The sequence below is a fragment of the Rhopalosiphum maidis genome, chromosome 2 (genome assembly GCF_003676215.2).
Source record: "Rhopalosiphum maidis isolate BTI-1 chromosome 2, ASM367621v3, whole genome shotgun sequence".
In the NCBI taxonomy this organism is placed as follows: domain Eukaryota; kingdom Metazoa; phylum Arthropoda; class Insecta; order Hemiptera; family Aphididae; genus Rhopalosiphum; species Rhopalosiphum maidis.
In genome coordinates, this window is record NC_040878.1 from 34,389,088 (window position 1) to 34,402,360 (window position 13,273).

Sequence of the window (13,273 nt, forward strand, 5' to 3'; positions counted from 1 at the left end):
TAAGAGTGCAAACACTAAAATAATAATCTACAAACCCGTAGGTATATACTAAATCTAAACGTGTGATTAAATTGTTTTGTACTCAAAAAACAATTGTATACAAAACAATTGAAGTTTTCCGCGTTTACAAAGGTATATTAATTGTAGATGATGTGTATGATTTAAAATTGTTGTTTATGTTTATTAAAGGTTTTGGTTTAGTTAAGTTCCGCGTTGTTTATGCGACAGACGTGTCATTTTGTTCATTATAAAGAATTAAACAATTAAAAAAAAACAAATTTAGTTGTCTAGAAAAAATCAATAATTATATTATACATTTTTATAATTAAATTCTGTTTTCAAATATTTTAAGAACTATTATAAACATTTTTTTTTTACATACTATAACACAATTTCAAACGTATGCAAATGCATTATCGAAATATTTTAACGATATTTAATCACTTGATTATATTCCATTACAATTTTATAAATATGATATTTTTAAATTTTGTTAATAATTTATTTAAAATAATGCAATATATGTCATAAAAATATGATCATGTGTTTATAATGTTATATTATTGTAATATCGCGTATATACTGTATAATACACACACACACGCGCGCGTGCGCATATATATATGTAGAATTATATATATATATATAAAATATTGAAATATACATACATATATTTATTATATAATGTAGAATTGTTCATCAATTATTTTTTGTTATATAATATTAGTTTTTAGTAGATATTTGAGTTTTTATATTTTGACTTATCTATATTAATAAAACGCAAAAATTGTGTGTGTATGTATTAGCTTCACATTCCACAGCCAAGTTTATCGCACTCGTGGTTCTAAAATTTAGTACATTGGTAATTTCATACTGTTATACGAAGGAATATGTAATATGCATCTTGAAGCCAAAATTTAAAATTTTGTATTATAATCAGGTAAGATTAACACAGGGATTTGTTGAAAAACAAATATTGTATTAAAAATCTATACTGCTTATAATACAATACAAATCTACGAGCATTTAATTTATCGCGGATAAAACCACAGAAGATCAGCTGATATATATTATATCTATATTACATACCAATGTATATTTATAAAAACAGTTTTTCTTGATTATAGATGTTTCAATTTGGTCAAAGTATTTTATTTCCATCATGACATCACCCATGTAGATTGTAGATTTAAAAATATAATTAATACGACTTATGTAATTCAGACCAATTAAAATCTCGAATTTCTTCTCTCTATCATAAGTAGGTATTATTTAAACATATTAAAGAATGTTGTTTTGTTACTAATCCATTTAAGGATTTTTTGATGTTAAATTATATTGTAATTATCATCCTATATTTAAATAAGTACCTACCAAATAAGATAATGAATTTTAGTAAGGGCTTTTGTATGAAGCAATATTATAAACTAGATTTGATAATATTATTAAACTTAATATTTTAAACAAAAAAACAATTTACTTCTAAAATTGATTGAAAACATAATTTATATTATTATTTTATAAGTATTTTGTTTTCTTGATCATTTAAATATGTTCAAATAAAGGAAAGCAATATTCAAGGGCAGATCATCTTGGAATTAAAACATAATATTGTAATTACAGTTTCCATTTTATATTCTTGTATCGAAAATAGAAACCTAAAAGGATATGTTTCTTATATACATATATCAATTTACATATAATCATCCAAACAATATGACGTATGAGGAATGCTTATTTTAATCACCTAAAATACATTCAAGGTTGTGGCATATGATAGTATAAAGAAATAGAAACTATATTGTTTACTTTTTAAACATACCAGTCATCCGTATTTTTGTAAGTTGTTTAAGATTGTACTTCAATCCTAATAATAATATGCTTTTTACAATAAATATATGTAAATTTTTTTTAACAAATATAATAATATACTACCATATAATATGCATTTGGTTTTACAATAACTCCCACACGTTTTTTAAAATGTTTTTTTATTTCAATACTTTTGAAGCATACCTGACATTTTTTTTTCATCGCTATGGCAATTATGGCTATATTTTAAACTTTTTTATGTAAGCAGTAGATAAATGTATATAAGATATTCCAAAGATTAAAGAGTAAAATTTATGTTAAATTTAAAGTCATTAAGTATTAGTTTACGTTTAGAACATAATTAATATGATAGGATATTCTTGTATACATTAATAATATATACCCTATATGTTTAACGTTAAATACTACTGAAATAAAAACTCAACTTAGCATTGATCGAAGTACCATCTATGAATAGTTATTTATCTAGGATAAGTCACTAATCATGTCTTCTTATTTCACTTCACTATTTTCACATAGTTTTATTGTATAATAGAAATAATAAGATAAAAATAAAGATCAATAAAAAAAAAAATATTTTTGAATGTAACAAACAGTAGAAAAATACAGTAGCTCCTGTGCAATTATATATGTAAAGCAAGTTTTCCCTCGGCGTTTTTTAAACGTATAATGACTAATGGGTTTTTTAGCATATAATTTCTAATAATGTTAAAAAACACCAATTTATAATATATTAACATATGTCTATGTGTTGTAACCAGTGCTCGATTGGGGGGGACGTTGGGGGACGGAGTACCCCAACTAATTTTTCAGAAATTTTAGCGTACCCCTACTTTTATTTTTAAGGGGAACGCAGGGGACACTGCATCATCTGCATCATCCTTAATTTTTATCAAAATGCACGTGATAACACCATAATAATTTTTCTTACCATAGATTTAATAATTATTAAGATATTTATTATTATTAATTAACTAATTATCTTAAATCATCACTACAAATTGTGCCACAAAATATTTGTTCCACATTATATTTGTTCTAACTACTATTACATCCTAGAATATACGTCTTATGATAAATTATGGAACTATTTAAATAAATAGTTAAAATGAATTGTTTTTTATTAGTTAGTTTTGAGTTTGTTATAATATTAGTTATAACTAAAATATACAATATAATATTTACAGTAATTTTTTTTTAGTTTAATTATTTATAAATATTTTTCATATGATTTAAAGAGGGGTATAGATGGTGTGGGGGCATAACCTCCACGGCTTAGTAACGTTTAACAAGTTATGGGACGCTCTTCTTTTTAAAGTTAACAGAGTCCCCCTACTTTAATTTTACCAAGTCGAGCACTGGTTGTAACTTATATGACGTAAAGAATTTGTGAAAAAAATTTAATGGCATTATATCGCTGAATGCTGACTATTTTAATAGTTATTAATGTTATTAGTTTTTCGCAATACACATGAATGACATACATTCATAAATAAGATTTCAACGGACGTATACCTACCTAGGTTTTTATAATTTTGCACTTAATTTATTCTACAATTACAGTATAGAGTCTAAATTACGGGAGTGGTAAACTGAGTCCCAAATAATTGGGTGGATATTGGTGCTAGGTAAATTGAGTCCGGAAAACTTTAACGTGCTAGGTAAACTGAGTCCCGAATAATAATATTTTTCGAAAAAATAATTTATAAATAACGACAATGTACCTATTTAAAAATAAAGTCTCTTCAATGAGTACTGTGTAGTGACTATAGCCACCAATTAGTGATTATCGATTACCGATTTGCTTACTTAAATACATTCAAATATATATATATAAATACGTAGCAAAGAGGTAAGTAGTAAAAATGAAAAAAATAACAATAGAAAACAATTTCTTCGAGATAAGATATGTTGAAATATGAAAATAAAAATATTTCGAGATTTTAATTCGTTAAGAATATCTGAATATATCAAATAAATTTTTATCATGTACATAAATAACAATAAATAGTAATAAAAAAAAACTTGACTTAAATTTGTATATTATATATTTAATTAGTTATGATTTTTATGTACAACATTAATGAATTATATTAAATATTTATATTGATTGCTAACCAATTAATATAACTGTGCAAGTGAAAAAACTATTTAGTTGAAAAGTTATATGAACAATTAACTAAAAATAATTTATGTTAACAATGTACAGAGTACAGAAACATTATAATCATATTACATAAATTATAAATATCAAATAATATTAATTAGAACTAGGATTTATATGCAATAAAAAAATGGTAAATCAATAAAAAATATAGAAATTCTATCAAACATTTAATAGTTTTTGTATAAAAATAATTGATCGTAAATTCGTAAATAATGTGATTAAGTTTTACCATCAGTTTTGAAAATTTCTCTAGATAATTCTTCAACAAAATTTTCATAGTTTACCACCTTTACTTTGAGCTTTAGTCATTATTCGATATCGCTTATATAAATGTTACAGTAAAATGTCAGACACAGAATATAAAATGTTGTATTTGGATTCAAACACGCATCATACTAACGATTAATAAATTAACTTGTGAACAAAGTAAACAACCATAGTTTACAAGCTTACCTAAAAAAAACATTGTTTTTTATTAGTTGTACTCGAATACGGAAAATATCAGTTTATAACTAAAATACTCGTATATTTACAACAGTAACAACAAATAAAACAATAATCTTAGATTTTCGTATAAAATTTTCTAAATTTGCAATTATATGCATTTTGATTAAAATATACAGAATAAAATTTTTTTTACTAAATTTAATTGAAACCAAATTTTAGTTATAACTTATTACTGACAACTATTATGTGATTGGACTAAATAAGAAAAAACATATATTAATGGCTAATGCATATAAATCCTAGTCCTAAATCCTAATAACAATAACATATAAGTCATAAAACTTGCACCAATGGTTTTTTCTAGATATACATTTTGGAATTGTAATAACTAGTAAGGAGTAATTTTTTGAGTTAATTATGGGCATGAGAAATTTTAAATTGTTTAAATATTTTTTTTATAAATGTCAATAAAAATTTATTCGATGAGTCAAAAGTCTTAAAAATTTACTACAAGAACTAATTTAAGTTATTTTTATATCTATATAAAATTATTAAAAATACATAGGCACAATTTTTTCTATATATTATACATTTAAAATTCAAATTATTACAAGATTTGTTAAGACATTTTTATCATAACATATATTTTTAAACAAAATATATATAAACATTAATAGGTATAAATATAAATTTATCTTTTAATTTAGCACCCCAATAATGTTTGTACCCTAGGTGTAGGGCATATAAGTGCTTGGTCACTTGAAATTATATCAACCATTTCTTTTTAGATTTACATTTTTCTATAACTTTATTTCGATACACATCATCGTCATCATCATTAATTATTATATTCATAAGCATCTAATTTTACTTACTTTAATATGGTTAATATTATCAAAAATAGTGGTTTTCATAATTTTTCAGACGTTTCGTTTTAGTTATTGTGTAATTTTTATAATAACTCCTGGGGCGTTAAATAGATAACGACACCTATAAGTACCTTTTAGTCACTCATAATGTGCTTATTCATTATGTACGATTTTTGACTTAGCCTTGACGATTGGTATTTATATTTTATGAATTATGATTGATATCTTAAATTTTAGCCACTCTGTGAGTTTTATATTGAGTTTTCTCATTTACTTGACAATATTCAAGAGGAATATCAAATTGATGACCTGACACAAGGTTATTTCCAGTGTGGTTATATATACCTAGCTACTATTTAGTGAACTCCTCACAAATTAATAAGACGTTGATAGAAAGAGATTGGATTTTATCTAGCTCTTAATAAAATTAGTTCAATATGGCAATTAAATTAATCGGATTTTTTTTATGCATAAGCATGATTAATGAAATATCAAGTCGATCATTGCGTAAGTAAACTTAAAATATAAAACATAATATATTATATTATTATTATATATTTGAATTCTGGAATTCAAAAACCAATCTAAAACTTTTTTTTCAGCTTCATACTTCAAACCATGCAAGCGAGATGACCCCAACATTAATGAATGTTTAATGAAGTTAATGGAAAACATTCGACCCTATATTAGTAAAGGAATACCAGAAATGCACATATTACCTTTAGATCCGATGATGATACCATCTGTGACTTTGAATCAAAATTCAGCTGGTTCAGTTAATTTCGTTGCCTTGTTTACAGATTTGAAGGGTTACGGAGGAAAAAATTTTCAAATTCATAAAATTAAGTAAGTATTTTAATGATTAATTTTTATTCTTATATTTTATGTTAAAATTTATATTATTCGTATACAAAATATCTCGTATATTTTTTCTATAGAGCTAGTATCAAAAATCAATCTTTGGAGATTGACTTAAATTTGCCTTTGTTCAGAATCGAATCCAGATACGAAGTCAATGGACAAATATTAGTACTGCCTATTAAAGGAAATGGAAAATTCATTGGAAATTTCAGTAAGTTAATGAAAGTGAATTATATTAAATATATTCAAAGTATAAACAAAAATAATTTAAGTTATATAATAATTAACAGTATAAATTACTTTAAATTGTATTTCTTCTGTACTCCTCTTGCTTATCTTTGAAATTTTAATATCCCTTATCGAGGGTAGGTATAGCTTAAATCATAATGACCCATTTTCTAATGTTTTATTAAATAAGGATTATTATTATTATTAATAAATGTCCAAATTTGTCTAAAAGTTGTTAGTAAGATTTAATTATGTAAAGACAATAAAGAATCTAAAATTTTTTTCATAATCCTTATTGCGTAATTAGATTGATCAGTAGTCAGTATGTTGGAATTAAAATAGGTTTTTTTAGTAGAAAACATAGTTCGTTTTGAATCCTTTAGTGTGTTATTTAAGATTTCCTTCAACTTGCTGGAAAAGATCATATCTTTCAGGTGGCAATTGGCTATTGTTGAGCAATTCAATTTTTACCACATAATAAAAGTGATTTGTATTCGAATAAATTTCTTGCAATGTATGTAATTGGGTATAATACAATTTTAATTATATTTTAAATTTTTAATCAGAAATATTGATTAGTATTTACACAGATATAAAATTTTGTGGTTATACAATTTATTGCATATGAAATTCGAATTTTAAAAAAAGAGGTAAAACAGTATGCTGTACAGTAGGTTTCGAATGTACTTCGCTATTGAGTAGTAACTGTAATGTATGTTCAATTTGAATTCAATATGAAAAACGATTCTAAGCAAAGACAGCTTGTCAGCCAATATTTCTAAGAATATTTATTATTTAATTATATAGGTAATTATATTATTGAACAGTAGAATGAATTAAGTTTTGCTGAAAATATTACAGTTAAAAATGACATTATATGTATAAAATATAATAATATACGTTAAAAGTTTCAAATTTTTGAGTTACAACGAAATAACCTATGTCATTATTGTTAGTTTAAATTTCTAATTTATTCCAAATTTTTACTTAACAAACTAAAAATTAATTCTGAGTTTATATATTTTATTATAATATGAATTACTTATGATGAATCTTGCAATACATTTGCAAAGGTATATATATAACCTATATATAACTTGAATACTGTACATTTTCAATTATTACAAAAATGTTGCAAATGTTAATGATTTTTACAAATCTGTCATGTGTGTATAAAAAACAATTTTGCCCATGCATTTTTATATTTTTAAATAACTTTTATATAACATATGAGGAACCTTTTATACAATTCTTAAATCTTAGGTAGGTATGAATTTTAAGCTATAAAATAGTTAATTTTTATCGATATATTGTACTATAAAAAAAAATATCAAGAATCCAAAATGTCAAATCTCTATAAATACTGATGATAAATTTTATTATAAATATGTGATGAAAAATTCAGGTGTTTAAAATTGTATCGTTTTTTACTTTTTGAGTTATAAGAAAAAAATAAAATCAAATTTGTCAAAATCAATTTTCCTTAAAAATTACCCTTATTTTTCTTTCTAAATTATTTTGAAAAATATTGGAAATTTTCAACTATTACCAATTAAAAGTACCAACTAAATCCTATTTACTAACAGAAAGCACCCCAAAGTTGAATATCGAAGCATTTGTTCTTCTATGTATCGTGTATATACATAAGAAAATAAAACACACATCATTGTAAATTCGTAAAAGCATTAAAGCAATACATTCATCGATCTACTAATAATCTAAAAAAGGGAAAAGAACATGTTAAATACAATTTATAGTATATATTTAAAAAGTGTAATCATTCTTATATTTTTAGCGAACGCTCATGCAAAGATTAAATTTGAATTAAAATTTGTTGAAAAAAAGAACCACAAAAACTTTATTGAAATTAAAAAAAATAAAATAAGTTTGGAATTAGGAGGAGCAAAATTACATTTTAGTAATTTATTTAACGGCAACAAAGAATTAGGTAAGAATTTTGAATTATAATATATTTGTTTATCAGAAAATTTGTATTAATTGAAATTGTTTCGTTAAATTTGTGTTCTAGGTGATCAAACAAACCGATTTATAAACGAGAACTGGACGGATCTGATGCAGGAAACAAGACCATTGATTGAAGACACTGTGGCTGCTATAGTCCTGGGTATTTTCAAACCCGTATTTGAGACATTTAGTATGGATGATCTATTTCCAGTCTAGGTGACTTGACAATAGGACATACATAAAAAATTTCGGTTATTTACGTTAATTTTAAAAATTGTGTGATATTATATTGATTTACCTATAGGTTATATTATTATTTTTAATACATAGATATTTAACTATTTAATTAAATTTTGTTTTTATATAATGTGGCATTATTATTTATCACTGTGAATGTCTATATATATTTATGAAAAAAACAGTACTTATATGTTTTTATTATGAAACACTGATGAGGAAACTTGTTTTATATTTTCAAGTAATTTCTATAAAAATTGAATTTTTTATAAATATTTACCTTCAATATAATCTGCAAATATTTGTGAATTTGACGAATTTTGAAAATGCTTTAAAAAAAAATCTCTGATATTATGTAATTTTAATATTTTTTAAATGCCGTAAACTTGCATATAAATTGCTTAAAATAATTAAAATATTTTGAATACTTTATCAAGTATAGAAAATCATAATATTATAAACATTTGGTGAAATTTTCAAGCATCAGCTTCAGTAATTAACTTTTAAATTACATTAAAAAAAAAAATTAATTTTTTAAAATATTAGTTTTGCGTAAAAATGTTTGTTATTCCTTATTTTTTTCCTCGGTTATTTTAAAAAGTACCGAGAATTTCTACTTACTCAATAGGTGATAAATGATGATAGAAGAATAAAAATTAAAAAACTCATTTAATATCAATATGTTATCCCTCCGCTCAGAATCTAAAAGGCAATAATTTTAAATACTGGCTACGTCGAATAAATTAGACTGATTACAGCTATAACCTGTACAACATTAGTGCATTACGTATGATAATATAAATAAGGTTAATTTGTAAAATAAGTAAAATAATATAATACGTGTGTTCGTAGTACAAAACTCATAAATCAACCCGGTAAATTCAAATCCGAGGTATAATGTTACATTAGTGGAACTCTTATGTTTATGGGTGTAACGCTTAGAGTAACGTGTAAAAAAATGTGTTATAACCATAACCCTGCGACGGCGTAATGACGTTTGGATGTTTCGAACCGTCTCCTTATCGGTGTTTATTAAGAACGCTCAAGGAAAATAAAATCACTGACAAACTAATTCCTATAACGTTTTTGAGTGTTTGCGCTGCAGCTTAATTCTGTGGTTTATACCCCGTTTGACTGAACGGCGGTGACGCTGTTAAATGTCAAGATCTATAGATCTTATAGATCTTGGTTAAATATAATAATATCGCAATCACTTGTTCACTTATCAGTTATCCGTCGTTTTGTACTTTCGCGGTCGAGGAGGACGTGGTGTCGTGATCGTCCGTAATAAACACCGACATCTGGTACGTACGACATTAATATTGTATTATTATTATTATTATTATTATTTTCGTTATTCGGATTGTACGAATGACCTTATTATTTATCATTATATTGTCATAATATTCATTATTTAATATTATAACATCCCGGCGGCCGGCGATCGCCAGTCGCTACTCATTATCGTTTCGCGGTTACGAATACGACGATGTTCTGTTATCGGGCTAGACGTCCTTGTTGTTTTCCTACACGACTGAATTTCCGCGCTCTCCCGCCACCGGGCCCCACCTCAGTGCGCCTGTCTTGACGCGCGCGCGCGCTCGCCCCCCAGATCACCGCCGCTATTGTCGCGGTATACAGATTTTCGAATATTTTGCCCACACGTAAAATAATAATAATAGTAATAACAACGAAAAATATTATAAACAAATAGCGATTAGCGAGCCGTTCAGTGAACATACACATAACGCCCTGACGTTAAATTAATATTTGTCCAATTCGTGTGCAGGACCCCTCCGCGCTAGGCATGCCCGTCAAAGTGGATATAACGCCCAGACCTCCGGCAAACTCAAAACAACTAGGGGTCACCGGGTCTATATTGTACAGCGGATCGAAATTTCAAGGGTTTCAGAGGTCCAAAGGAAACAGCTACGAGGTGGAAGTTGTACTGCAGGTATGTAGGCTCTACGTTCATGGTCAATGTTTTGAACGTTTGATATACTTATTAATATTATTATTACATAAAAAAGCGCCATCCCTTTTGTGCAAATGTTATCAATGTTAACGCTCTTTGCTCGAAATTTAATTTTATAGTATGTTGACGAGCAAAACGGTTATCTGTGCGGTTATCTAAAAATTAAAGGTCTTACTGAAGAGTTTCCCAATTTGACCACTTATTTTGATGGAGAAATCATTAACAAAAAGTGTCCATTTTTGACGAGAAAATGGGATGCAGACGAAGAAGTTGACAAGAAACATTGGGTTTGTAGTGTTTGTACGATTCATTACCTATTGTATTGTTGTATTTATATGATTCTTTTAATTTGTAGAACAAATTTGCTGCGTTTTGTCAGTACGCTAAGACTTTCAATTCTGATGCATTCGACTATGATGAACTAAAAAATGCTGATCATGTATTTATGCGTTGGAAGGAGCATTTTCTAGTACCCGATCACACAATACGTGATATTAGTGGTGCGTCATTTGCTGGTTTCTATTATATATGTTTTCAGAAATCAACTTCTTCAATTGAAGGATATTACTATCATCGGAGTTCTGAATGGTAAAAACAATTTTTGCTTATTATGTTAATTTTTATTATAATAAGCCAATATTTAAATTTTAGGTATCAAACGTTATGTTTGACACATGTCCCAGAACATAGTACTCAGATCTACGAATTTAGGTGATTTGAAGAATACCTACTCATAATACAATGAAAATAGTACAGGAGTACATGAAATTACCTCAAAGCTTTTAGTGTTGTCTAAAGCTTACTGTGATTTTTTTAAGCATTTTTCCTTTTTAATAGGTAACTAATTTATTTTCTACCTATGTATTTTAAATTAATGGATATAACCTACTAAATTATGTTGTCTTTGTACATTACATATTTTACAATAAACATTTTACTTGAATGTTTTTAGTCTTGACATTTATCAGTATGTTAAAAGTTATAACCTTATTTACATGAAATAAATCATACAATAAATTGTAACTGTTTATGATATATAACCATGTCAAAACTGATAGATGTATTAAAACAATGATAAATGTGTGCATTGATATTTTTAATTTAATCTATAGTAAAACAGTATTTATTGTTATATATATATTCATATTATGTTATATTTTTTGTACACTGATGATATAATTAATTGTATGTAAAAAGAATAATATATTGATGAATTTTTAATAGAACATGTGACTTGCCTTACTAAAATATATTCAATTTGCTGTTGTGTAAATATAAAATAATATTAATAGCAATTATTGCATTGTAGAATATATTAATAATTGTTTACCAAATATTGTAAACTATATTTTTTTTCTTGTACCAAAATATTTATTTAGATGACTAAACTAGAATACAAAAATACAACAAATCAGTATTAACCATAATAATTAGCAAATACTTTGTTACTTCGTTTTGTTTTATTTTTTTGTTGTTTTGTCAACTAATAAATATAATTCAATTTGAATTATGTTATATGAATTTTCTATGTGATAATATTATTATTTCTATTTGTATTATTGTTAAAACTTATATTACTTGAAATCAGTTTTTCGGTGCCAATTTTTTTTATTAAAATAATTTTTATTTGATTGACATAACTAAACATTTTATTGAAAAATCACTAGTCCAGTTGTAGAAACTATGATAATATAAAATTAATAATTATGCTTCAACAATCTTGAATTGTAATGATGTATATAGAATAAATATCAATTGAGAAGTATGATAATGAACTTGGAATATTGACTGACTGTTACCATGGCCAAGGTTACTTCTTAAATGAGTCTTAAGGTTGTATTTTTTAATAAAAATGTTATTCTGATAACTGATTTATTGTTTTGTTTTTAACACTTCAGTAGATACTTTACAAATAGTTTGCCTTTTGTTTTTTTTTTAATAGTTATTAGTTTTTAATGTATTATAAAATCAAATCAAAATAAAATGGATTTTGCTTATATTATATTTTGTATATATTATGACATGACATGTTTATTATTATTTATGAAACATTTAACATATTTGCTCAGTATTATGAATAAATGAATAATATTTACGTATAATGAAGACAATATTTTATATTCTTTGAAAAATAATATTTAGGGTATAGTATGTAAAACCGATTATTTTATAATTATCAATATAAATATCTACATACTACATACATAAACAATTAAAAACATTTTGTTGCATTAATATTTAATACAATTTTCTTTTAATGATGACTAATCATATCTTGAATTTTTATTTGTGATGGATAACTTTTCTTTATTTTTAAAATGAAAGCTTCCTCTTTATAAAACATTTTTAAGCAGGTGATTTTATAAAAAATTTTGATACACAATAGGTACATGTAAATATTTGTGTTTGTTCTGAATCATTAAACTTTATGTACTAAAACAAACGGCACTGGTCCATATTAGTAGGTTAAATTAGGGTTATGGTTTGGAAGCTATGATGACTTAAATATTAATAAATTGCCATTTAGACATTTAGTATAATTTTCAAAACTAAATAAATATTTTATCTACTTAATAATTTATGTAAAACCACCATTAGGGATTATTATTATTTTTAGTCTAGAGTTCTAGACCTATATAAAACTTAATACCTCAGAAACAGGTCATTTGAACTTATATTTAAAATTTTAAA

At 25.1% G+C, this 13,273-nt stretch overlaps 2 protein-coding genes across 3 annotated transcripts; both read left to right on the plus strand.

The window, feature by feature from the left end:
• Positions 1–5,677: 5,677 nt before the first annotated feature.
• LOC113554282 (protein takeout-like) lies at positions 5,678–8,668 on the plus strand. The gene is made up of 5 exons (XM_026958047.1): positions 5,678–5,823; positions 5,919–6,162; positions 6,255–6,388; positions 8,201–8,353; positions 8,435–8,668. The coding sequence occupies exons 1-5, from the start codon at positions 5,754–5,756 to the stop codon at positions 8,584–8,586; spliced, it is 753 nt and encodes a 250-aa protein (XP_026813848.1). The 5' UTR covers positions 5,678–5,753; the 3' UTR covers positions 8,587–8,668.
• A 1,015-nt stretch (positions 8,669–9,683) lies between these two features.
• On the plus strand, positions 9,684–11,669 carry LOC113554209 (glucose-induced degradation protein 4 homolog). 2 transcript variants are annotated; one of them, XM_026957946.1, is made up of 5 exons: positions 9,684–9,911; positions 10,397–10,561; positions 10,702–10,869; positions 10,938–11,170; positions 11,234–11,669. In XM_026957946.1, the coding sequence occupies exons 2-5, from the start codon at positions 10,415–10,417 to the stop codon at positions 11,295–11,297; spliced, it is 612 nt and encodes a 203-aa protein (XP_026813747.1). In that variant the 5' UTR covers positions 9,684–9,911; positions 10,397–10,414; the 3' UTR covers positions 11,298–11,669. The 2 variants fall into 2 exon arrangements, with proteins under 2 accessions (XP_026813747.1, XP_026813746.1); XM_026957945.1 differs by lacking the exon at positions 9,684–9,911 and having other exon boundaries at positions 10,095–10,561; positions 11,234–11,668.
• Positions 11,670–13,273: the final 1,604 nt, after the last annotated feature.